At 37.6% G+C, this 24,696-nt stretch overlaps 2 protein-coding genes across 3 annotated transcripts in view; one reads left to right on the plus strand and one right to left on the minus strand.

Annotated features, from left to right (window-relative positions):
• Nucleotides 1–10,870, plus strand: part of kibra (WW and C2 domain containing protein kibra) — a 70,509-nt gene extending 59,639 nt beyond the window's left edge. For both annotated transcript variants that reach the window (XM_089711434.1, XM_089711435.1), the window contains 14 exons: nt 170–275; nt 669–771; nt 1,290–1,385; nt 1,776–1,877; nt 2,306–2,423; nt 2,875–3,052; nt 3,484–3,637; nt 3,966–4,057; nt 4,391–4,533; nt 6,125–6,235; nt 6,680–6,787; nt 7,361–7,513; nt 8,080–8,271; nt 8,676–10,870. In XM_089711434.1, the coding sequence (XP_089567560.1) occupies nt 170–275; nt 669–771; nt 1,290–1,385; nt 1,776–1,877; nt 2,306–2,423; nt 2,875–3,052; nt 3,484–3,637; nt 3,966–4,057; nt 4,391–4,533; nt 6,125–6,235; nt 6,680–6,787; nt 7,361–7,513; nt 8,080–8,271; nt 8,676–8,970 (1,951 nt within the window). In that variant the 3' untranslated portion in view covers nt 8,971–10,870. The remainder of the gene's footprint in view (nt 1–169; nt 276–668; nt 772–1,289; nt 1,386–1,775; nt 1,878–2,305; nt 2,424–2,874; nt 3,053–3,483; nt 3,638–3,965; nt 4,058–4,390; nt 4,534–6,124; nt 6,236–6,679; nt 6,788–7,360; nt 7,514–8,079; nt 8,272–8,675) is intronic.
• Nucleotides 1–24,696, minus strand: part of LOC149476987 (protein FAM114A2) — a 180,548-nt gene that overhangs the window by 69,245 nt on the left and 86,607 nt on the right. The window lies entirely within an intron of this gene.

Raw genomic sequence — 24,696 nt, forward strand, 5'->3', positions numbered from 1 at the left:
ACTTAGTGAATAAAAAACAAAATATTGGTCATATTTTTTTTTCATTCTTTCGGTGAATTAAGATCACTGATCTACCTGTCTAAGAACAATCCATTCAACTCATTATAATTTGTTTTCTATTCTTAAAATATTGTAAAATAATTGTGTAATAATTAATTTATTATTACAGATTGCTCCGAGGTTCAAGTGGTGAGGGTGGTTCTCAACCCTCTTTATCACCACGCAGCAGTTTATCCTCTGCAAGTCCTCCACCACCACCACCCTCGTACACACAGGTGAATATTGCTATAGTTTCGCCTATGGTTTTGTTTATCGTTATTTGGAGTGAAAACTTCTTTAGCGGCGTCGAGCACTTCATAATCAAGTTTTCACTTCTGCCGGCACTCCCGGAGTGCAACCCGTCTTTTTTTTGGGTATTTTTGTGTCTACGCCTTTAGTTGTGGGTTAGTGGCTAAAGATATGTCCTTCTCTGATGCTGTATGTCTATGTCTTCTGTATCAATGTCTATGTTTATTCAGTTGTTTATGGTATCTACATATATCTATGCCTATAGCTTGGGTATTGGGTATCACTTTATCCATATTATCTTACAAATTGTTTCCTAGTAATGTTCCTAGTAATTATTTTAGATTATTATTTTACTGAGGCCGAAATAATATGTTTTCCAGGTGGAAAGACAAAGGCGACAACAACGGGAGTTAGAAGAGAAATTAGCTGAAATGCGGATAGGCGTCGCCACTGGGCTGAATGAAGTTACTGGATTGGCTACAAGTAAGTATTTATTAAATTCAAATTATAGCTAAATCAATAGAGTTTACGTGAAATAAATTCCATCGTTTTGAAATTATAAATTTGATAAATGAAGGAGATTAATTAAACTCCATACTAATAATAATATTAAAGCCTACTTGCCCATCCCATCACACGTTTGTTTATATCCTTCTTCAACTAGGTCTATAGTAATATCCATTTTTACATCTACGACTATGACTATATTTTCTTTGTCTAGTATTTCTATGATTTTGTCTACATCTATGTTTTTACTTATATTTATATATAAACTAGGTGTCCGCCCGCGGCTTCGCCCGCGCAGTCAAAGAAAAACCCGCATAGTTCCCGCATGAAAAGTAGCCTATGTCCTTTCTCGGGTATCAAAATATCTCCATACCAAATTTCATGAAAATTGGTTCAGTAGTTTAGGCTCGATTGAGTAACAGACAGACAGACAGAGTTACTTTCGCATTTATAATATTATAAGTATGGATACTAATCTAAAATAACTTTTCCAGTCCCCGTGCAAGTACAAGGGCCAGGCCGACCGGCTGAACCGCTATCACCAATTTCGGAAACTCCGCCACCATTATCACCCACTTGCTCTTCTAGTGGTAAGAAAACCTATAAAACTATTACAGAAAAGTAAAAAATATATTACGGGGTGTCCTACAATTGTAAGACTAAAGAGTATAATATATGACTATTATATGCGTTGAAAAAATTATATTACTTCTATTGATACAGTTCGATAAGAAAAGCCCAATAACATTCTATGCTCTTCGGTCTTGATAAAAATTAACAAGTGGATCAATTTGTTTTTACCTTATCTCTCCATTAAGTCTTCCAGTCTTATATTCATTTCATTCGTTAGTTATTTACCTCAATCTAATCCGTCTTTAAATCAGCGATTAAACCTAGCTCTGTCATTAAGCCTAGATTAGTTACTACATCTAGTTTTGTATTTAAACCCAGTTTTACTAAACCAAGTTTATCATTCCCAGGTACGAACACTAGATCTGTATCAGCGGCAGTAAGTGACGAGTCGGTGGCCGGAGATTCTGGTGTGTTTGAAGCTGCACAAGCTGCGGATTGCTCTAATGCGGGTAATTTTTTATTAATTTTATATTAAAAAGGGATTTAATTTGAAACTTGAAGGTGTTAATAAGGAAATAACCGTAGTATTGGTGTAATCAAATAAGCGAGCTTAATATTTATAGTTCAGGTGATAATTCCGTTTTTAGATTAGAGGTTTATTAATTATAGACAGTGTGCTTATGGAAGAAATTAACTTGAAATATTTATTGCTTTAAATTTAATTGCGGTAAATTTTGTCGCTGCGTTTTGATAAATAATTATAAATATCTAGACTTCATTACTTTTCAAGAGCTTGAACAGTTCAGTTGAATTTGTTTATGGAATTAAAAATGATAATTATTTCCTGTATGATATCTTTCATACGTTATTTTAAAATTAAATATTTTTCTTCTGAAAACAAATAATACAATTTTAACCATCTTTTCTCCAATTACAGTGAACAGTGCACAAATTGAGATCAAATTGCGCTACTGTCCCGACGAGAGCGCGCTTGAGATCGGCATCATTCGAGCACGGAACTTACACGCGCTTTACATAGACAACGACACTGAGATGTAAGTTACTTACACTTAACTTAGTTAAGTTATCTAGTGGGGATTATGTTGGGTAAAACGTACTTTGTGGTATGGTAAAGTTTGGTTTATGTGGGATGATTATTGAGTGAGATATTGAGGTGCTTGTGTTTTGTGTTAGGGGTGCTTCAGGGATGTATGGTTGGTCCGCTGTTATTTTTAAATTATAGGTTTGCCTAGTAAATTCTTTCCGTTGATGTGTCGCTTAATTTTTAGTACTTTAAGACTCTATTTTATTTTAATCACTAAAAGTGTAGAAATTAAAGCCTTTAGTGGATTTTAAACGCGATTTATTGCTAAAGTGTGACGACTAATGTAACTTTTAAGGAATCATCATTTATTTAATATTAGCTATATAACGCACTAACTTTACTTAATTCTATTGATTAGATTTTTTTGAATTTTCATTTGAATTTGTATTTTTTACTTTCAGTGCGGTTCGTGGAGCGCTAGTAGTGGGTGGTGGGGGTGGTATTGTATTCAACACGCCAGCTCTGGCGTGGCGAGGGGCAACCCTAGTGTGGAGGAACAACCAGCGAGCCTCCATCGGCCCTAGGGCGTTGAGGGCTGCCACCTTGCAGATTAACTTGGCGTCTGATAGCGAGTGCTTGGTGAGTTATGTGAAAATATATTTGAATGTGTATGTCTTTGTTTTGTGGCTCTGCTTTTGAATAATTAAATTGACTGTTTTGAATAATTTGATGTAAAATTGTTTTCATTCATTGCACGTACTTCTTTCCTAAAATTAATAAAAGAAATAACATACTAATGATTAGAAGTATAAACTGGTGGTGGTAAAAAAAATCATAGAATTTTATCTAATGATCAATCTCAATTTGGATGACAAAGAAAATCAACACTAAATGGAATTACAAAAACTAAAAAAAAATGATGAAAACTAGCCAAATTTGAGTATTCGGCTATAGCCTTGAGTGCCATGTGAATATCTATAGGCGAGAGCGATTTTTACTGACTTCCATTTATCTAAAACTGTATCTAAATCAGTCCAGACTTCTTCTAACATAACTTTATTACCTTCTAGGGTTGTACACAAGTGAGCTTGGCAGATTTCGACCCTGACTCGACTTCGCAAAAGTGGTATAATGTTTTGAGCTTCAGAAGTATGAGGAGAGACGAAAGTTCCGATGAATCTACTGTTATATCTTCACAAACGTCTACTCTTACTAGGAATAGAGGTGAGTTTTGGTATAGTTCTTGTTTAAAATTTTCTTTCAATTGCTTGTTGTTAGAATTAAAAAAAAAATAGTTATAATCTTGCTTCATTCAATCTTTAAGAAATTGTATTTAAATGAGTTGTGAAGCAACAATAAAAAAAGAGCAGAAAGAATCAATTCGAATGCATAGGTAATATTTTTTACTAACCTCCCAAAACATTAAATATATAAAAAGTACCATTTCCACGATATAACCCTACGATATATTAATAAGTTTAATAGTTTGTAGCAGTACTTTAGTTGATAAAACTTATTAAAACTATTTAAATATAATGAATAAATTTAAAAGGTCCAGAAAGTATGGCGGCAGCGGAATGTAACACGGAGTGCGGTGATGACTCCGCGTCTGATGATGATGAGGCTAGAGAACCACTTAATCAGGTGATTGGTGATCATTTTTATATAAATAAATACAATAAAACTAGTTATAGGTTATATAATACTTAATATGGTTGGATAATTGGACAACATTTTTAGATGCTCTTAATGTTTCTACAACTTATATCGTTGTCTCATGTCTTTGTGTGTACTTTGGTAAAATTGATTTGCTTTTTATTTTCTGCTTTTGCGTTACAAATCATATAAATAATTATCCTTAAATATGTTATAAATCCTATTATTTCCTGACCAGTATTAGAAGTTAAACTTTTACAAAAAATTTTATCTTTTACAATTTTTTATAAAATAATACTAAAAATAAATTCCAATCAACAGATAGTAGAAGAAGATTCATTCGAAGACTACATTCCTGAAGAAGAATTAAATCTGGAAGAAGAATATCTTCCTTCCACAGCAGAGAAGGAAACCAACACTGAATGTAACTTTTGTCCGGAGGGCGCTAGGCAATTGCATAGACGGTGAGATTTTTTTATATATTATTATTATTGAAGTGAAACTTCTTTATCGTGGTTGGAAAGAAAGTTAGTGTAACATTTTTTCGTTACGCGTGACATTTTGCCGTTACGCGCCATCTTTTTCTTATCCCTACCACGCGTGATTCGACGTATTTCTGTAAAGTTGCATATCGTAAATTATTTTTTGAAAAATAAGGTCATAAAGAAGTTTCACTTCTTACTTGTGTACACTAGTACACGCACACATTTTTTTGTGGTTAGAGAAGTTAAGGATATTTGTTTGTAGTTAACTTATGGGGATAAACTTATATTATAATAGGCTATTTGTTAATAGTCGTTTATATCAACAAAATTGTTGTAGGCTAAAAATATAATAATGTATTAAGTCAGCTTTGTTGCAATCAGTGAAGCCAAAAAATTCTAATATCATTTCATATGGAATTCATTTTTCCTATTTTGACAGATATATGAATTCCAGATACAACAAAAGTATAATTTTAAAATACATTTAGACCATTTTTACTTGAGAATGTTCCATATCTTGAAAAAAAGATCACCTCTAAAGCATTTTGGAATATATTTTTCTAAAAAAAGACAAAAAATCTGGAAAATTCCAAGCCTACAAACAAAAAATTCTCCTCCAGATATTATATGAAGCGTTTCGAAGCGGACGGCCGACCTCAGGAAGGCAGGCCGCTAGCAAAGTAACTCTGTTACTGTATATTACCTGTATATATACTTAGGTACGTCTGTCTGTACGTTTGCACGGACTTAATAAAAAAAAAAGATTTAAAACGCCATTTTTTGTTGTGTTTCGATGTTCGCTTGTGTGTGCACTTATTAAAATAGGTTAAGTGAAATTGATGTCTTGATGTTGTTGGCTGTGTGCACAAATTAATGAAAATTTACATGATTTTTTGACATTAAAAAAATGTTTTTTTGATATTTTTCCAATATGAGGAAGTTATAGGGGAAATATAGGAATTGTTATAGATGTTTATCGAAAAATTTTCTAAAATTCTTTTTCAATCATTGTGCGTTGCTGTTTTATATTTCTTGCAGTTTTTTTTTTCCAAAATATTAACATCTTAAATAGGTGTTTCCTAATGATCTCATTCTTCTTTTTAAAGTCTAACTCTTCAGTCGTCGTACCATTTTAATGGTTTTCTTTTTCGTCATATTATGTTGAAACCTTAGGTTGAGACAGAATGTCTACTATAATAATAACTCGTTTTTTTTCTTCTCTAATAAAGCTTTGTTTTAGCATGATTGATTGATTGTTGCATGGACAGAGATATCTAACATAAAAATATATTATCATTAAAAAGGTTGCATGGCATGTCTTGTGTCATATATGCCTTTTTCTATAAACTTATTAGCTATTCTCGTATTAATGGTGTTTTTTGAAGTGAAACTTCTTTAAGCGCGTTGAGAGTAAAATTTCAAGGTCGCGTCATGGCAATACCGTCGTCATGGAGATATTAGAGGACGATTTTAGTATCTTTTAATCTTGCCAAAGAAGTTTCACTTTTGACACGTGTGTTTGCACAATTTTTGTATTTTTTTTATACTAAATGACAATTATCTTTTACAGGAAAAGTCAGCAAGTAAGCACTAACCAAGAGGAGTCGTTGGCGACTATAAAGCGATCTCAAACTTTCTCACCACAACCGCAGAGTATCGGCAAAGGGCATTATATTTGTAGGTTGGTACTATTCTGAATTTTTTTTAATTGTATTTCCTTAAAATGTTGAACTTATTAACGTTCTTCAATTCAATTATCTTTGATACCTCAGCCCTTGACTATTTACTATTTAGTTAAATTCATCATCCAATTAATTCTGTTCCTCGTGTCTTATGGTCTATGGTTTTGATATTATCTATTTCGTTTAATTCAATTGCAATTCCATTTAGAGATTAAATTTTCCATTTAAATTCAAATTCTAATATTCATATTTAACCATTCAAACTTCCTTAAATTTCTTGTTCAAGTTATTTCTTGATTTGCTATCGGTATATTAATGAAATCGTTAATTGAACCGTTCCGACTCGGGCTCCCTTAATATTTTTTCTTGATTTCTTATGGATCATCATCATCAACATAGATTTTCTCATGGATATATTAATTAAATTAACTTTAACTATTCAGACTAAACCGTTCTGAGTCGGACTCTTCGATGTGGCAAGGCGCCAGACGTCCGCCACCTCCCGCTGGTATTCCCTTCGATAGAACACTACGGGAACGACGCTCACTTAGGTAAGTTGTAATTTTTTTATTACAAAATAATGATGAAATTTGTGCTAAGTTTTAACATAAATATAAGGTTCAATTATTAGCTTGAAAAAAAATATCGACGCAGATTTTTTTTAATTTTGTGAACTTTTTTGAAATAAAAAGTATGTTCAAAGCACTTTAAATGAATGCTTATTAAATAAATGTTGGTTGGTTATGACCATTTTCTGAAAACTACTGATCCGATTTTGATGCAGACTTCAATTATGAATTCGTTACATTATTGCCTACAAAATTCTAAAAGATAACAGTAAAGTTTCTATGTCTTTATAATATATTGAAGCTTAAACAACCAAAAAACTAAAAAAAAAGACGGGTTGCACTCCGGGAGTGCCGGCAGAAGTGAAAACTTGATTATTAACGTTGAGCATGTTTGATATTTTGGAATGGTATCCGTCTTACGCTTTTTCGATCAGGTCACGTGTCCTGACGCGAGTTTAAGATTTTATACCCATTACAGAAAAAGTGCTCAACGCCGCTAAAGAAGTTTTCACTTCAAAAAAAAACATTATTTTAACTTCTGGAATTTTCTACCAGATGGGGCAGAGCCCGCAGCGCAGTAGTACGGCACAGCTCGAGACAGCGCAGTGCAAGAACATCCCTAGATCTATCCCTAGATCTTAAAGCACATTCGTCGAGGCTACAAGATCTAAGGCAGGAGATACAGCACCTCACGCAATTGAAGAAACGGTAATTTCTTTAGATATATTTTAGACAATATTAACTAAAAAAATTTCCAATCGGAAAACATTAGGTCTTATTTCTCATTTAGTTTCTATATTGCGAAAAATATATTTTGGGACAAATGATAAGGGTTGTAAATAAAAGTAAAAATATATGTTTGGAATACTATTTATTATGTAAAATGCGTAATGCGAAACTTATTTAGGCGCGTTGAGAGTAAAATTTCAAAGTCGCGTTATGACAATGCCGATACATTATTGAGTAATGCGACGATTTTGATATCTTTGAATCCAAAGAAGTTTCACTTCTGACACGTGTGCTCGGCTCACACGCTCTTTGTTATATATTAATTTACTAGCGGTCCGCCCCGGCTTCGCCCGTGGTACTTACCTACATGTTTAAACTATCCTATCTCTCAAGTTGTATCGAACTGCACATGGTGTGCGAATTTTATTATAATCGGTTAAGTGGTTTAGGAGTCCATTGAGGACAAACATTGTGACACGAGATTTATATATATTAAGATTTATTATTTATTACATATCTTTTATTCATTCAATAAATTCTTCCAGGCTAGAAGAAGCCTGTGCAGCGGGTGACCCAGCAGTAGCAGCGTGGGTGTCACAAGACGAAACCCTCCGCAGGCTAGTTGGCTCGCCGCCCGCTAGCGAGCGAGTGACTCGCCTGTTCCAGCGCACTTGCCGGGATGTGTATCGACTTAGGAAGTCTAGACAGGGGAAGAAACCCGATTTGGTGACTTTTAAGTGAGTATCTAAGTGTTAAAATGTGAGTTATAGGCTGGAAAGGGAAAAGATGGTAGAGGTAGGAAAAATTAGGTCTGGTGACTTTTAAGTAAGTATTTGTGAAGTAATAGTGATAAAAGAAAGCTCGAAACTACCAGAGATGATGTTGGAAGCAGAAGAAACCAAATCTGGTGAAGTATAAATTGATATATTAATATATCTATGCAAGCTGCCATTTAAATTAAAAAGAAAAATTGATGGCCTACAGACTAAACTAAAAATTAAGAAAACCATTTAACTTCGTCTCTTAAAATATGAATATGATGAGGAAATATGGCAATATAAAACCACTTTATAATATTCTCTATTTTGACCTTTTCATTTAAGATAATTTTCAATTTATTAACACATTCGTCCTTTTACAGAGAAAAAATGGCATTCTTCACGCGACCAAAAGCCACAGTGCCTGTACTACCAGACGACATGAACTCGGAAGACGATTGGGAACAAGACTTGGAAGAACGGTCTACTCCCGATGGACGGTCTTCTAAGACCTCCTTCGAGAGACGAGAACAGGCGACTCAAGAAGAACAAGTAGTCGAATGCAAGAACCCATGTATACCTGAAGATACTTTTGAGAATCGGGATTTGAAGGTCAAAGAAGACGATGAGGTTAGGTATGATTTTGTCGTCGATAGAGTACTTGGTGTTCAAGTTTAAAAAGCTTGTAAATTCAAAATAAAATATAAGGAAATAAAGTTGGTTTATTCAAAATGTTTGAAAATTTTGAAAATGTCGGAAAAAGAAATTGTTGAGGGTTCGATAAAGCCCAAAATTGAGAATGTTGCTAGCGTGAAATATTGTTTAATTCTTTGGTAGTTATTGTTTCGATGTTCTATTGATTCCTAAATGAATATTTAAATTCCATGTAGTTGAATATTTTATAAAAATTATTATTAAAAAATTGGATCATCTGGGTACGAGGTCTGGTTTTGATCTGCGATGTAGTATTGTCGATATTGAATGCCATTTTAAGATATTATTCGATGTATTCAGTAAATTATTTCGTCGATATCCTAATATAGAGCTATAGTAGAAAATGGTAGAAATTAGTAGATTTCCAGTAAAGTGTTGACACTTTGGCACCATTATTGTTCGTAATTACTGTGATTTTTATTGCCTATTGAGATTTCTGGTTAAAGACTGAACTGAAAGTGTTTTATTAACATATATATTTGATATTGGATATACATAACGTACGAAGTGGGTGCCATAACAGTTCGGTTTGTTCAAAATGATGTTACGTTTATATATTTTATATGTGTATGCGGGTTTGTTAGGTGCTTATAAAGAGATAAAAACTTGGATGTTGTAGTATATTAGTGCTCAATGTTATGAATGATTTATTAAATTGCCAAAATGTATGTGATGGTAACACATAAGTATTTCCTATAGCTTTTAATTGTAAAATTAATATACGTAATAAACCAACTGTATTATTATATGATGCCATATTTGGTATCATAAAAACTAGCGTTGCCATTTGAAGCAGCTAAATTTCCTTTCATTATCAATTTTAATGTATATTCGACGTGAAATTTTATTTTAACGTGAAAAAAGAAAGCTATTTTGTCTTTTTATAAGCATTTAACAAATCCATAGTAATGATTCGTACAAAAAAGTGCCTTATTCGGTGCCTGAGCGTTCGTGCCATACGGGCAGACGTACAAGCGGTGAGTCACAATATATGCCAAAATATAGTGGGTTCGGTTCTCGCGGCGGCCCATAGTAGACCACCGAATAGCTTGGCCAAAAACGCTTTGTATATGGCGTGGGTTCGTGTGGGTTGACGTGTTTTGGGCTGTGTTTCTACCATTTTTGTATGGTAGAAATGTGGTAAATGGTAGAAATGGTGTAGTTTGGTTGGGGAGTGATATCGAATGTCTGTGTAGTTGTGTATAGAATTATGATTGTAAAAGTAAACTTGTAAATCTGAAAATGTATCCGAATTAGGATGTGTAACTATTTTAATTAGAAATGTTGCCAAGTAGAAATACAGCCCAACTCATTAATTAAATTATTCATTCCTTGACTATTATTTAATTTAATGTAGCTTCGAATCATTAACAAAATCCAATCATACATTTAACAAAAAACTACCAAATTGGTAGAAATTTGTAAAAATGTTTCGAGGCTACATTTTGACGTTGGAAAACGTGCAATAAGTTATGTGTAAATATTTCACTGATCATTGTATTTTAACCATTCGATCTGAATTTTAACTGATCAAGTTTCTCATTTCATTTAGTTATTTAGACGGTCCATAACTTTAATGTAAATTATGTAAAATGTAAATATGAGATTAAATAAGAATTCTGATTATGTTGTTCTATTACGAATAATTGTTTGTATTAAGTTTTTTTTTATCAAATAGTAGTAAGTAGGATGTATAAATGTATATTTTATAAGTTTTCTTTGTAATTACGTAGGTGAATTTGGATTTGCCAAAATAATATATGTTTTAATTCTTCCATTAAACAAAGGGATTATATTTTGTAAAGATGCCAATACTGACGATAGCAGTTAATATAAAAGTGAAAATAAAAATAATAAATTAATATTTTTCGTTTTATTAAACCCCATATTACCATATTATATTATGCGATTTTGAGTCATTTTCTTGTGATATAAGCGTAATTACCTAATTAATTTATAGTTATATACCTTTATCTACTATAACCTTTAGTGCCAGTAGTATAAAACGCCATTAATATACATAATGCAGAGAAAATGTAAAAGGCTACACTATATAAATTATAAGGAGAAGAGAATTTGTATTTTTATGTGAGTGTCTCATTATGTTTGTAAATTGTAATGACAAATCTCAAAAATATCTTAACTGAATTTGAAAATAATTTACTTGGAGGAAACATTATTAACTTAACTTGGAGAATATATTTTTTTTGTTTTTAATATTAATTTTTACACTATACAGTACACATGATCAGACTTCTAAGTAAGATGTCATATTTCAACTATCGTGAATGAAAAAGGCACAAATGAAAATACTCCCGGAGCGCACTAGCGCTTTTTTATTTGTAGATAGATTACTAAATCTATCTACACCTTTTAACTTATAATGTTATTGTAGGTTGATATAAAGTTTGAACGAAGCACAGTTTTTTAGAGCAAAGCAACCTCACGATTTGGAATATTAGCAACGGCGCCATTACGGCGGAACCAAGTTACTGTATTTAATGATTTTAATGTGTATGTAAGAAAGTACCTACTATATACATCCTTCTACAGTTTCCATAGAAAGCAAATAACATATTTGAACACATAAAATCGATGCAATTAATTTCAAATTTTTTCCCAAATAACTTCATATTTTCACCAACCTATAAATACAATAAAAACATTTAAAACTTGCCAATCATACAGGACCATTAAACACAACAAACCAGGTATTTTAGAAACATGTAACTCTAGGTGAACGTTATAGGCAAACCTCGCATAGCTACAGGGCCGGACCCTGAACTCTTGGGGCCCTGGGCTGAAACTACCCAGGGGCCTTTTTTTGGAAATGTTCATATTAGTATCATACTTACTGAGACTGTGTTCGTGTTCGTGTTCGTGTTCATGTTCGTGTTCGTGTTCGTGTTCGTGTTCGTGTTCGTGTTCGTGTTCGTGTTCGTGTTCGGTGTTCGGTGTTCGGTGTTCGGTGAATTTGAATTTGAATTTGAATTTGATTTTTTAGAGTTTGTGTTTGTGTTTGTGTTTGTGTTCGTGTTCGTGTTTGAATTTGAATTTGAATTTGAATTTGATTGTGTTCGGTGTTCGGTGTTCGGTGTTCGGTAAATTTGAATTTGAATTTGAATTTGATTTTGAGAGTTTGTGTTTGTGTTTGTGTTCGTATTCGTGTTTGAATTTGAATTTGAATTTGGATTGGAATTACAATTTGAATTTGAATTTGAATTTGATTTTGAGAGTTTGTGTTTGTGTTCGTGTTCGTGTTCGGTGTTCGATGTTCGGTGTTCGGTGTTCGGTGTTCGCTGTTCGCTGTTCGCTGTTCGCTGTTCGTGTTCGCTGTTCGCTGTTCGCTGTTCGCTGTTCGCTGTTCGCTGTTCGCTGTTCGCTGTTTGCTGTTCTATATCTACTTGAATTTGATTTTGAATTTGAATTTGAATATGTTCTATATCTATTTGAATTTGAATTTGAATTTAAATTTGAATTTGAATTTGAATTTGAATTTGATTGTGTTCGTGTTCGTGTTCGTGTTCGCTGTTCGCTGTTCGCTGTTCGCTGTTCGCTGTTCGCTGTACGCTGTTCGTGTTCGCTGTTCGCTGTTCGCTGTTCGCTGTTCGCTGTTCGCTGTTCGCTGTTCGCTGTTCGCTGTTCGTGTTCGCTGTTCGCTGTTCGCTGTTCGCTGTTCGCTGTTCGCTGTTCGTGTTCGCTGTTCGCTGTTCGCTGTTCGCTGTTCGCTGTTCGCTGTTTGCTGTTCTATATCTACTTGAATTTGATTTTGAATTTGAATTTGAATATGTTCTATATCTATTTGAATTTGAATTTGAATTTGAATTTGAATTTGATTGTGTTCGTGTTCGTGTTCGCTGTTCGCTGTTCGCTGTTCGCTGTTCGCTGTTCGCTGTTCGCTGTTCGCTGTTCGCTGTTCGCTGTTCGTGTTCGCTGTTCGCTGTTCGCTGTTCGCTGTTCGTGTTCGGTGTTCGGTGTTCGGTGTTCGGTGAATTTGAATTTGAATTTGAATTTGATTTTGAGAGTTTGTGTTTGTGTTTGTGTTTGTGTTCGTGTTCGCGTTTGAATTTCAATTTGAATTTGAATTTGATTGTGTTCGGTGTTCGGTGTTCGGTGTTCGGTAAATTTGAATTTGAATTTGAATTTGATTTTGAGAGTTTGTGTTTGTGTTTGTGTTCGTATTCGTGTTTGAATTTGAATTTGAATTTGAAATTGAATTTGAATTTGAATTTGGATTGGAATTACAATTTGAATTTGAATTTGAATTTGATTTTGAGAGTTTGTGTTTGTGTTCGTGTTCGTGTTCGGTGTTCGATGTTCGGTGTTCGGTGTTTGTTGTTCGGTGATCGCTGTTCGCTGTTCGCTGTTCGCTGTTCGCTGTTCGCTGTTCGCTATTCGCTGTTCGCTGTTCGCTGTTCGCTGTTCGCTGTTCGCTGTTCGCTGTTCGCTGTTCGCTGTTCGCTGTTCTATATCTACTTGAATTTGATTTTGAATTTGAATTTGAATATGTTCTTTATCTATTTGAATTTGAATTTGAATTTGAATTTGAATTTGAATTTGATTGTGTTCGTGTTCGTGTTCGCTGTTCGCTGTTCGCTGTTCGCTGTTCGCTGTTCGCTGTTCGCTGTTCGTGTTCGCTGTTCGCTGTTCGCTGTTCGCTGTTCGCTGTTCGCTGTTCGCTGTTCGCTGTTCGCTGTTCGTGTTCGCTGTTCGCTGTTCGCTGTTCGCTGTTCGCTGTTCGCTGTTCGCTGTTCGCTGTTCGCTGTTCGCTGTTCGCTGTTCGCTGTTCGCTATTCGCTGTTCGCTGTTCGCTGTTCGCTGTTCAAACTCAAACTCAAACTCAAACTCAAACATTTATTTATTCAATTAGACTTCTTCTAGAAGCACTTTTGAAACGTCATTAAGTACATATTTTTAACATTTACCACGCTGTTCGCTGTTCGTGTTCGTGTTCGTGTTCGTGTTCTAATTTGAATTTGAATTTGAATTTGAATTTGAATTTGAATTTGAATTTGAATTTGAATTACAATTTGAATTTGAATTTGAATTTGATTTTGAGAGTTTGTGTTTGTGTTCGTGTTCGTGTTCGTGTTCGTGTTCGTGTTCGGTGTTCGGTGTTCGGTGTTCGCTGTTCGTGTTCGCTGTTCGCTGTTCGCTGTTCGCTGTTTGCTGTTCTATATCTACTTGAATTTGATTTTGAATTTGAATTTGAATATGTTCTATATCTATTTGAATTTGAATTTGAATTTGAATTTGAATTTGAATTTGAATTTGATTGTGGTCGTGTTCGTGTTCGCTGTTCGCTGTTCGCTGTTCGCTGTTCGCTGTTCGCTGTTCGCTGTTCGGTGTTCGGTGTTCGGTGTTCGGTGTTCGGTGTTCGGTGTTCGGTGTTCGCTGTTCGCTGTTCGCTGTTCGCTGTTCGCTGTTCGCTGTTCGCTGTTCGCTGTTCGCTGTTCGCTGTTCGCTGTTCGGTGTTCGCTGTTCGCTGTTCGCTGTTCGCTGTTCGCTGTTCGCTGTTCGCTGTTTGCTGTTCTATATCTACTTGAATTTGATTTTGAATTTGAATTTGAATATGTTCTATATCTATTTGAATTTGAATTTGAATTTGAATTTGAATTTGAATTTGATTGTGTTCGTGTTCGTGTTCGCTGTTCGCTGTTCGCTGTTCGCTGTTCGCTGTTCGCTGTTCGCTGTTCGCTGTTCGGTGTTCGGTGTTCGGTGTTCGGTGTTCGGTGTTCGCTGTTCGCTGTTCGCTGTTCGCTGTTCGCTGTTCGCTGTTCGCTGTTCGCTGTTCGCTGTTCGCTGTTCGCTGTTCGCTGTTCGGTGTTCGGTGTTCGCTGTTCGCTGTTCGCTGTTCGCTGTTCGCTGTTCGCTGTTTGCTGTTCTATATCTACTTGAATTTGATTTTGAATTTGAATTTGAATATGTTCTATATCTATTTGAATTTGAATTTGAATTTGAATTTGAATTTGAATTTGAATTTGAATTTGATTGTGTTCGTGTTCGTGTTCGCTGTTCGCTGTTCGCTGTTCGCTGTTCGCTGTTCGCTGTTCCTGTTCGCTGTTCGCTGTTCGCTGTTCGCTGTTCGCTGTTCGTGTTCGCTGTTCGCTGTTCGCTGTTCGTGTTCGCTGTTCGCTGTTCGTGTTCGCTGTTCGCTGTTCGCTGTTCGCTGTTCGCTGTTCGCTGTTCGCTGTTCGCTGTTCGCTGTTCGCTGTTCGCTGTTTGCTGTTCTATATCTACTTGAATTTGATTTTGAATTTGAATTTGAATATGTTCTATATCTATTTGAATTTGAATTTGAATTTGAATTTGATTGCGTTCGTGTTCGTGTTCGTGTTCGCTGTTCGCTGTTCGCTGTTCGCTGTTCGCTGTTCGCTGTTCGCTGTTCGCTGTTCGTGTTCGCTGTTCGCTGTTCGCTATTCGCTGTTCGCTGTTCGCTGTTCGCTGTTCGTGTTCGTGTTCGTGTTCGTGTTCGTGTTCGTGTTCTAATTTAAATTTGAATTTGAATTTGAATTTGAATTTGAATTTGAATTTGAATTTGAATTTGAATTTGAATTTGAATTTGAATTTGAATATGAATTTGAATTTGAATTTGAATTTGAATTTGAATTTGAATTTGAATTTGAATTTGAATTTGAATTTGAATTTGAATTTGAATTTGAATTTGAATTTGAATTTGAATTTGAATTACAATTTGAATTTTAATTTGAATTTGATTTTGAGAGTTTGTGTTTGTGTTCGTGTTCGTGTTCGTGTTCGTGTTCGTTGTTCGGTGTTCGGTGTTCGCTGTTCGGTGTTCGCTGTTCGCTGTTCGCTGTTCGCTGTTCGCTGTTCGCTGTTCGCTGTTCGCTGTTCGCTGTTCGCTGTTCGTGTTCGCTGTTCGCTGTTCGCTGTTCGCTGTTCACTGTTCGCTGTTCGCTGTTCGCTGTTCGCTGTTCGCTGTTCGTGTTCGCTGTTCGCTGTACGCTGTTCGCTGTTCACTGTTCGCTGTTCGCTGTTCGCTGTTCGCTGTTCGCTGTTCGCTGTTCGCTGTTCGCTGTTCGCTGTTCGAGTTCGCTGTTCGCTGTTCGCTGTTCGCTGTTCGCTGTTCGCTGTTCGTGTTCGCTGTTCGCTGTTCGCTGTTCGCTGTTCGCTGTTCGCTGTTCGCTGTTCGCTGTTCGCTGTTCGCTGTTCGCTGTTCGCTGTTTGCTGTTCTATATCTACTTGAATTTGATTTTGAATTTGAATTTGAATATGTTCTATATCTATTTGAATTTGAATTTGAATTTGAATTTGAATTTGAATTTGAATTTGATTGTGTTCGTGTACGTGTTCGTGTTCGCTGTTCGCTGTTCGCTGTTCGTGTTCGCTGTTCGCTGTTCGCTGTTCGCTGTTCGCTGTTCGCTGTTCGCTGTTCGCTGTTCGCTGTTCGCTGTTCGCTGTTCGCTGTTCGCTGATCGCTGTTCGCTGTTCGCTGTTCGCTGTTCGCTGTTCGCTGTTCGCTGTTCGCTGTTCGCTGTTCGCTGTTCGCTGTTCGCTGTTCGCTGTTCGCTGTTCGTGTTCGCTGTTCGCTGTTCGCTGTTCGCTGTTCGCTGTTCGCTGTTCGCTGTTCGTGTTCGCTGTTCGCTGTTCGCTGTTCGCTGTTCGCTGTTCGTGTTCGCTGTTCGCTGTTCGCTGTTCGCTGTTCGCTGTTCGCTGTTCGCTGTTCGCTGTTCGCTGTTCGCTGTTCGCTGTTCGCTGTTCGCTGTTCGCTGTTCGCTGTTCGGTGTTCGGTGTTCGCTGTTCGCTGTTCGCTGTTTGCTGTTCGCTGTTCGCTGTTTGCTGTTCTATATCTACTTGAATTTGATTTTGAATTTGAATTTGAATATGTTCTATATCTATTTGAATTTGAATTTGAATTTGAATTTGAATTTGAATTTGATTGTGTTCGGTGTTCGGTGTTCGGTGTTCGGTAAATTTGAATTTGAATTTGAATTTGATTTTGAGAGTTTGTGTTTGTGTTTGTGTTCGTATTCGTGTTTGAATTTGAATTTGAATTTGGATTGGAATTACAATTTGAATTTGAATTTGAATTTGATTTTGAGAGTATGTGTTTGTGTTCGTGTTCGTGTTCGGTGTTCGATGTTCGGTGTTCGGTGTTCGGTGTTCGCTGTTCGCTGTTCGCTGTTCGCTGTTCGTGTTCGCTGTTCGCTGTTCGCTGTTCGCTGTTCGCTGTTCGCTAATCGCTGTTCGCTGTTTGCTGTTCTATATCTACTTGAATTTGATTTTGAATTTGAATTTGAATATGTTCTATATCTATTTGAATTTGAATTTGAATTTAAATTTGAATTTGAATTTGAATTTGAATTTGATTGTGTTCGTGTTCGTGTTCGTGTTCGCTGTTCGCTGTTCGCTGTTCGCTGTTCGCTGTTCGCTGTACGCTGTTCGTGTTCGCTGTTCGCTGTTCGCTGTTCGCTGTTCGCTGTTCGCTGTTCGCTGTTCGCTGTTCGCTGTTCGTGTTCGCTGTTCGCTGTTCGCTGTTCGCTGTTCGCTGTTCGCTGTTCGTGTTCGCTGTTCGCTGTTCGCTGTTCGCTGTTCGCTGTTCGCTGTTTGCTGTTCTATATCTACTTGAATTTGATTTTGAATTTGAATTTGAATATGTTCTATATCTATTTGAATTTGAATTTGAATTTGAATTTGAATTTGATTGTGTTCGTGTTCGTGTTCGCTGTTCGCTGTTCGCTGTTCGCTGTTCGCTGTTCGCTGTTCGCTGTTCGCTGTTCGCTGTTCGTGTTCGCTGTTCGCTGTTCGCTGTTCGCTGTTCGTGTTCGGTGTTCGGTGTTCGGTGTTCGGTGAATTTGAATTTGAATTTGAATTTGATTTTGAGAGTTTGTGTTTGTGTTTGTGTTTGTGTTCGTGTTCGCGTTTGAATTTCAATTTGAATTTGAATTTGATTGTGTTCGGTGTTCGGTGTTCGGTGTTCGGTAAATTTGAATTTGAATTTGAATTTGATTTTGAGAGTTTGTGTTTGTGTTTGTGTTCGTATTCGTGTTTGAATTTGAATTTGAATTTGAAATTGAATTTGAATTTGAATTTGGATTGGAATTACAATTTGAATTTGAATTTGAATTTGATTTTGAGAGTTTGTGTTTGTGTTCGTGTTCGTGTTCGGTGTTCGATGTTCGGTGTTCGGTGTTTGTTGTTCGGTGATCGCTGTTCGCTGTTCGCTGTTCGCTGTTCGCTGTTCGCTGTTCGCTATTCGCTGTTCGCTGTTCGCTGTTCGCTGTTCGCTGTTCGCTGTTCGCTGTTCGCTGTTCGCTGTTCTATATCTACTTGAATTTGATTTTGAATTTGAATTTGAATATGTTCTTTATCTATTTGAATTTGAATTTGAATTTGAATTTGAATTTGAATTTGATTGTGTTCGTGTTCGTGTTCGCTGTTCGCTGTTCGCTGTTCGCTGTTCGCTGTTCGCTGTTCGCTGTTCGCTGTTCGCTGTTCGTGTTCGCTGTTCGCTGTTCGCTGTTCGCTGTTCGCTGTTCGCTGTTCGTGTTCGCTGTTCGCTGTTCGCTGTTCGCTGTTCGCTGTTCGCTGTTCGCTGTTCGCTGTTCGCTGTTCGCTGTTCGCTGTTCGCTGTTCGCTGTTCGCTGTTCGCTATTCGCTGTTCGCTGTTCGCTGTTCGCTGTTCAAACTCAAACTCAAACTCAAACTCAAACATTTATTTATTCAATTAGACTTCTTCTAGAAGCACTTTTGAAACGTCATTAAGTACATATTTTTAACATTTACCACGCTGTTCGCTGTTCGTGTTCGTGTTCGTGTTCGTGTTCTAATTTGAATTTGAATTTGAATTTGAATTTGAATTTGAATTTGAATTTGAATTTGAATTACAATTTGAATTTGAATTTGATTTTGAGAGTTTGTGTTTGTGTTCGTGTTCGTGTTCGTGTTCGTGTTCGTGTTCGGTGTTCGGTGTTCGGTGTTCGCTGTTCGTGTTCGCTGTTCGCTGTTCGCTGTTCGCTGTTTGCTGTTCTATATCTACTTGAATTTGATTTTGAATTTGAATTTGAATATGTTCTATATCTATTTGAATTTGAATTTGAATTTGAATTTGAATTTGAATTTGAATTTGATTGTGGTCGTGTTCGTGTTCGCTGTTCGCTGTTCGCTGTTCGCTGTTCGCTGTTCGCTGTTCGCTGTTCGGTGTTCGGTGTTCGGTGTTCGGTGTTCGGTGTTCGGTGTTCGGTGTTCGCTGTTCGCTGTTCGCTGTTCGCTGTTCGCTGTTCGCTGTTCGCTGTTCGCTGTTCGCTGTTCGCTGTTCGCTGTTCGGTGTTCGCTGTTCGCTGTTCGCTGTTCGCTGTTCGCTGTTCGCTGTTCGCTGTTCGCTGTTTGCTGTTCTATATCTACTTGAATTTGATTTTGAATTTGAATTTGAATATGTTCTATATCTATTTGAATTTGAATTTGAATTTGAATTTGAATTTGAATTTGATTGTGTTCGTGTTCGTGTTCGCTGTTCGCTGTTCGCTGTTCGCTGTTCGCTGTTCGCTGTTCGCTGTTCGCTGTTCGGTGTTCGGTGTTCGGTGTTCGGTGTTCGGTGTTCGCTGTTCGCTGTTCGCTGTTCGCTGTTCGCTGTTCGCTGTTCGCTGTTCGCTGTTCGCTGTTCGCTGTTCGCTGTTCGGTGTTCGGTGTTCGCTGTTCGCTGTTCGCTGTTCGCTGTTCGCTGTTCGCTGTTTGCTGTTCTATATCTACTTGAATTTGATTTTGAATTTGAATTTGAATATGTTCTATATCTATTTGAATTTGAATTTGAATTTGAATTTGAATTTGAATTTGAATTTGAATTTGATTGTGTTCGTGTTCGTGTTCGCTGTTCGCTGTTCGCTGTTCGCTGTTCGCTGTTCGCTGTTCGCTGTTCGCTGTTCGCTGTTCGCTGTTTGCTGTTCTATATCTACTTGAATTTGATTTTGAATTTGAATTTGAATATGTTCTATATCTATTTGAATTTGAATTTGAATTTGAATTTGATTGCGTTCGTGTTCGTGTTCGTGTTCGCTGTTCGCTGTTCGCTGTTCGCTGTTCGCTGTTCGCTGTTCGCTGTTCGCTGTTCGTGTTCGCTGTTCGCTGTTCGCTATTCGCTGTTCGCTGTTCGCTGTTCGCTGTTCGTGTTCGTGTTCGTGTTCGTGTTCGTGTTCGTGTTCTAATTTAAATTTGAATTTGAATTTGAATTTGAATTTGAATTTGAATTTGAATTTGAATTTGAATTTGAATTTGAATTTGAATTTGAATTTGAATATGAATTTGAATTTGAATTTGAATTTGAATTTGAATTTGAATTTGAATTTGAATTTGAATTTGAATTTGAATTTGAATTTGAATTTGAATTTGAATTTGAATTACAATTTGAATTTTAATTTGAATTTGATTTTGAGAGTTTGTGTTTGTGTTCGTGTTCGTGTTCGTGTTCGTGTTCGTTGTTCGGTGTTCGGTGTTCGCTGTTCGGTGTTCGCTGTTCGCTGTTCGCTGTTCGCTGTTCGCTGTTCGCTGTTCGCTGTTCGCTGTTCGCTGTTCGTGTTCGCTGTTCGCTGTTCGCTGTTCGCTGTTCACTGTTCGCTGTTCGCTGTTCGCTGTTCGCTGTTCGCTGTTCGTGTTCGCTGTTCGCTGTACGCTGTTCGCTGTTCACTGTTCGCTGTTCGCTGTTCGCTGTTCGCTGTTCGCTGTTCGCTGTTCGCTGTTCGCTGTTCGCTGTTCGAGTTCGCTGTTCGCTGTTCGCTGTTCGCTGTTCGCTGTTCGCTGTTCGTGTTCGCTGTTCGCTGTTCGCTGTTCGCTGTTCGTGTTCGCTGTTCGCTGTTCGCTGTTCGCTGTTCGCTGTTCGTGTTCGCTGTTCGCTGTTCGCTGTTCGCTGTTCGCTGTTCGCTGTTCGCTGTTCGCTGTTCGCTGTTCGCTGTTCGCTGTTCGCTGTTCGCTGTTCGGTGTTCGGTGTTCGCTGTTCGCTGTTCGCTGTTTGCTGTTCGCTGTTCGCTGTTTGCTGTTCTATATCTACTTGAATTTGATTTTGAATTTGAATTTGAATATGTTCTATATCTATTTGAATTTGAATTTGAATTTGAATTTGAATTTGAATTTGAATTTGAATTTGATTGTGTTCGTGTTCGTGTTCGCTGTTCGCTGTTCGCTGTTCGCTGTTCGCTGTTCGCTGTTCGTGTTCGCTGTTCACTGTTCGCTGTTCGCTGTTCGCTGTTCGCTGTTCGCTGTTCGCTGTTCGCTGTTCGCTGTTCGTGTTCGCTGTTCGCTGTTCGCTGTTCGTGTTCGCTGTTCGCTGTTCACTGTTCGCTGTTCGCTGTTCGCTGTTCGCTGTTCGCTGTTCGCTGTTCGCTGTTTGCTGTTCTATATCTACTTGAATTTGATTTTGAATTTGAATTTGAATATGTTCTATATCTATTTGAATTTGAATTTGAATTTGAATTTGAATTTGATTGCGTTCGTGTTCGTGTTCGTGTTCGCTGTTCGCTGTTCGCTGTTCGCTGTTCGCTGTTCGTGTTCGCTGTTCGCTGTTCGCTGTTCGCTGTTCGCTGTTCGCTGTTCGTGTTCGCTGTTCGCTGTTCGCTGTTCGCTGTTCGCTGTTCGCTGTTCGCTGTTCGCTGTTCGCTGTTCGCTGTTCGCTGTTCGCTGTTCGTGTTCGCTGTTCGCTGTTCGCTGTTCGCTGTTCGCTGTTCGCTGTTCGCTGTTCGCTGTTCGCTGTTCGCTGTTCGCTGTTCGCTGTTCGCTGTTCGCTGTTTGCTGTTCTATATCTACTTGAATTTGATTTTGAATTTGAATTTGAATATGTTCTATATCAATTTGAATTTGAATTTGAATTTGAATTTGAATTTGAATTTGAATTTGAATTTGAATTTGAATTTGAATTTGAATTTGAATTTGAATTTGAATTTGAATTTGAATTTGAATTTGATTGTGTTCGTGTACGTGTTCGTGTTCGCTGTTCGCTGTTCGCTGTTCGTGTTCGCTGTTCGCTGTTCGCTGTTCGCTGTTCGCTGTTCGCTGTTCGCTGTTCGCTGTTCGTTGTTCGCTGTTCGCTGTTCGCTGTTCGCTGTTCGCTGATCGCTGTTCGCTGTTCGCTGTTCGCTGTTCGCTGTTCGCTGTTCGCTGTTCGCTGTTCGCTGTTCGCTGTTCGCTGTTCGCTGTTCGCTGTTCGCTGTTCGCTGTTCGTGTTCGCTGTTCGCTGTTCGCTGTTCGCTGTTCGCTGGTCGCTGTTCGCTGTTCGCTGTTCGCTGTTCGCTGTTCGTGTTCGCTGTTCGCTGTTCGCTGTTCGCTGTTCGCTGTTCGCTGTTCGCTGTTCGCTGTTCGCTGTTCGCTGTTCGCTGTTCGCTGTTCGCTGTTCGCTGTTCGCTGTTCGCTGTTCGGTGTTCGATGTTCGCTGTTCGCTGTTCGCTGTTTGCTGTTCGCTGTTCGCTGTTTGCTGTTCTATATCTACTTGAATTTGATTTTGAATTTGAATTTGAATATGTTCTATATCTATTTGAATTTGAATTTGAATTTGAATTTGAATTTGATTGCGTTCGTGTTCGTGTTCGTGTTCGCTGTTCGCTGTTCGCTGTTCGCTGTTCGCTGTTCGCTGTTCGTGTTCGCTGTTCGCTGTTCGCTGTTCGCTATTCGCTGTTCGCTGTTCGCTGTTCGCTGTTCGTGTTCGGTGTTCGGTGTTCGCTGTTCGCTGTTCGCTGTTCGCTGTTCGCTGTTCGCTGTTCGCTGTTCGCTGTTCGCTGTTCGCTGTTCGCTGTTCGGTGTTCGGTGTTCGCTGTTCGCTGTTCGCTGTTCGCTGTTCGCTGTTCGCTGTTCGCTGTTTGCTGTTCTATATCTACTTGAATTTGATTTTGAATTTGAATTTGAATATGTTCTATATCTATTTGAATTTGAATTTGAATTTAAATTTGAATTTGAATTTGAATTTGAATTTGATTGTGTTCGTGTTCGTGTTCGTGTTCGCTGTTCGCTGTTCGCTGTTCGCTGTTCGCTGTTCGCTGTACGCTGTTCGTGTTCGCTGTTCGCTGTTCGCTGTTCGCTGTTCGCTGTTCGCTGTTCGCTGTTCGCTGTTCGCTGTTCGCTGTTCGCTGTTCGTGTTCGCTGTTCGCTATTCGCTGTTCGCTGTTCGCTGTTCGCTGTTCGCTGTTCGTGTTCGTGTTCGTGTTCGTGTTCTAATTTGAATTTGAATTTGAATTTGAATTTGAATTTGAATTTGAATTTGAATTTGAATTTGAATTTGAATTTGAATTTGAATTTGAATTTGAATTTGAATTTGAATTTGAATTTGAATTTGAATTTGAATTTGAATTTGAATTTGAATTTGAATTTGAATTTGAATTTGAATTTGAATTTGAATTTGAATTTGAATTTGAATTTGAATTTGAATTACAATTTGAATTTGAATTTGAATTTGATTTTGAATTTGAATTTGAATTTGAATTACAATTTGAATTTGAATTTGAATTTGATTTTGAGAGTTTGTGTTTGTGTTCGTGTTCGTGTTCGTGTTCGTGTTCGTGTTCGGTGTTCGGTGTTCGGTGTTCGCTGTTCGTGTTCGCTGTTCGCTGTTCGCTGTTCGCTGTTTGCTGTTCTATATCTACTTGAATTTGATTTTGAATTTGAATTTGAATATGTTCTATATCTATTTGAATTTGAATTTGAATTTGAATTTGAATTTGAATTTGAATTTGAATTACAATTTGAATTTGAATTTGAATTTGATTTTGAGAGTTTGTGTTTGTGTTCGTGTTCGTGTTCGTGTTCGTGTTCGTGTTCGGTGTTCGGTGTTCGGTGTTCGCTGTTCGTGTTCGCTGTTCGCTGTTCGCTGTTCGCTGTTTGCTGTTCTATATCTACTTGAATTTGATTTTGAATTTGAATTTGAATATGTTCTATATCTATTTGAATTTGAATTTGAATTTGAATTTGAATTTGAATTTGAATTTGATTGTGTTCGTGTTCGTGTTCGCTGTTCGCTGTTCGCTGTTCGCTGTTCGCTGTTCGCTGTTCGGTGTTCGGTGTTCGGTGTTCGGTGTTCGGTGTTCGGTGTTCGCTGTTCGCTGTTCGCTGTTCGCTGTTCGCTGTTCGCTGTTCGCTGTTCGCTGTTCGCTGTTCGCTGTTCGCTGTTCGCTGTTCGCTGTTCGCTGTTCGCTGTTCGGTGTTCGGTGTTCGCTGTTCGCTGTTCGCTGTTCGCTGTTCGCTGTTCGCTGTTCGCTGTTCGCTGTTCGCTGTTTACTGTTCTATATCTACTTGAATTTGATTTTGAATTTGAATTTGAATATGTTCTATATCTATTTGAATTTGAATTTGAATTTGAATTTGAATTTGAATTTGAATTTGAATTTGAATTTGAATTTGAATTTGATTGTGTTCGTGTTCGTGTTCGTGTTCGCTGTTCGCTGTTCGCTGTTCGCTGTTCGCTGTTCGCTGTTCGCTGTTCGCTGTTCGCTGTTCGCTGTTCGCTGTTCGCTGTTCGCTGTTCGCTGTTCGCTGTTCGTGTTCGCTGTTCGCTGTTCGCTGTTCGTGTTCGCTGTTCACTGTTCGTGTTCGCTGTTCGCTGTTCGCTGTTCGCTGTTCGCTGTTCGCTGTTCGCTGTTTGCTGTTCGCTGTTCGCTGTTCGCTGTTCGCTGTTCGCTGTTCGCTGTTTGCTGTTCTATATCTACTTGAATTTGATTTTGAATTTGAATTTGAATATGTTCTATATCTATTTGAATT

The sequence above is a fragment of the Colias philodice genome, chromosome 26 (assembly GCF_061535455.1).
Source record: "Colias philodice isolate Cphi_HAF_F1 chromosome 26, ilColPhil1 Martin Lab GWU primary, whole genome shotgun sequence".
Classification (NCBI taxonomy): domain Eukaryota; kingdom Metazoa; phylum Arthropoda; class Insecta; order Lepidoptera; family Pieridae; genus Colias; species Colias philodice.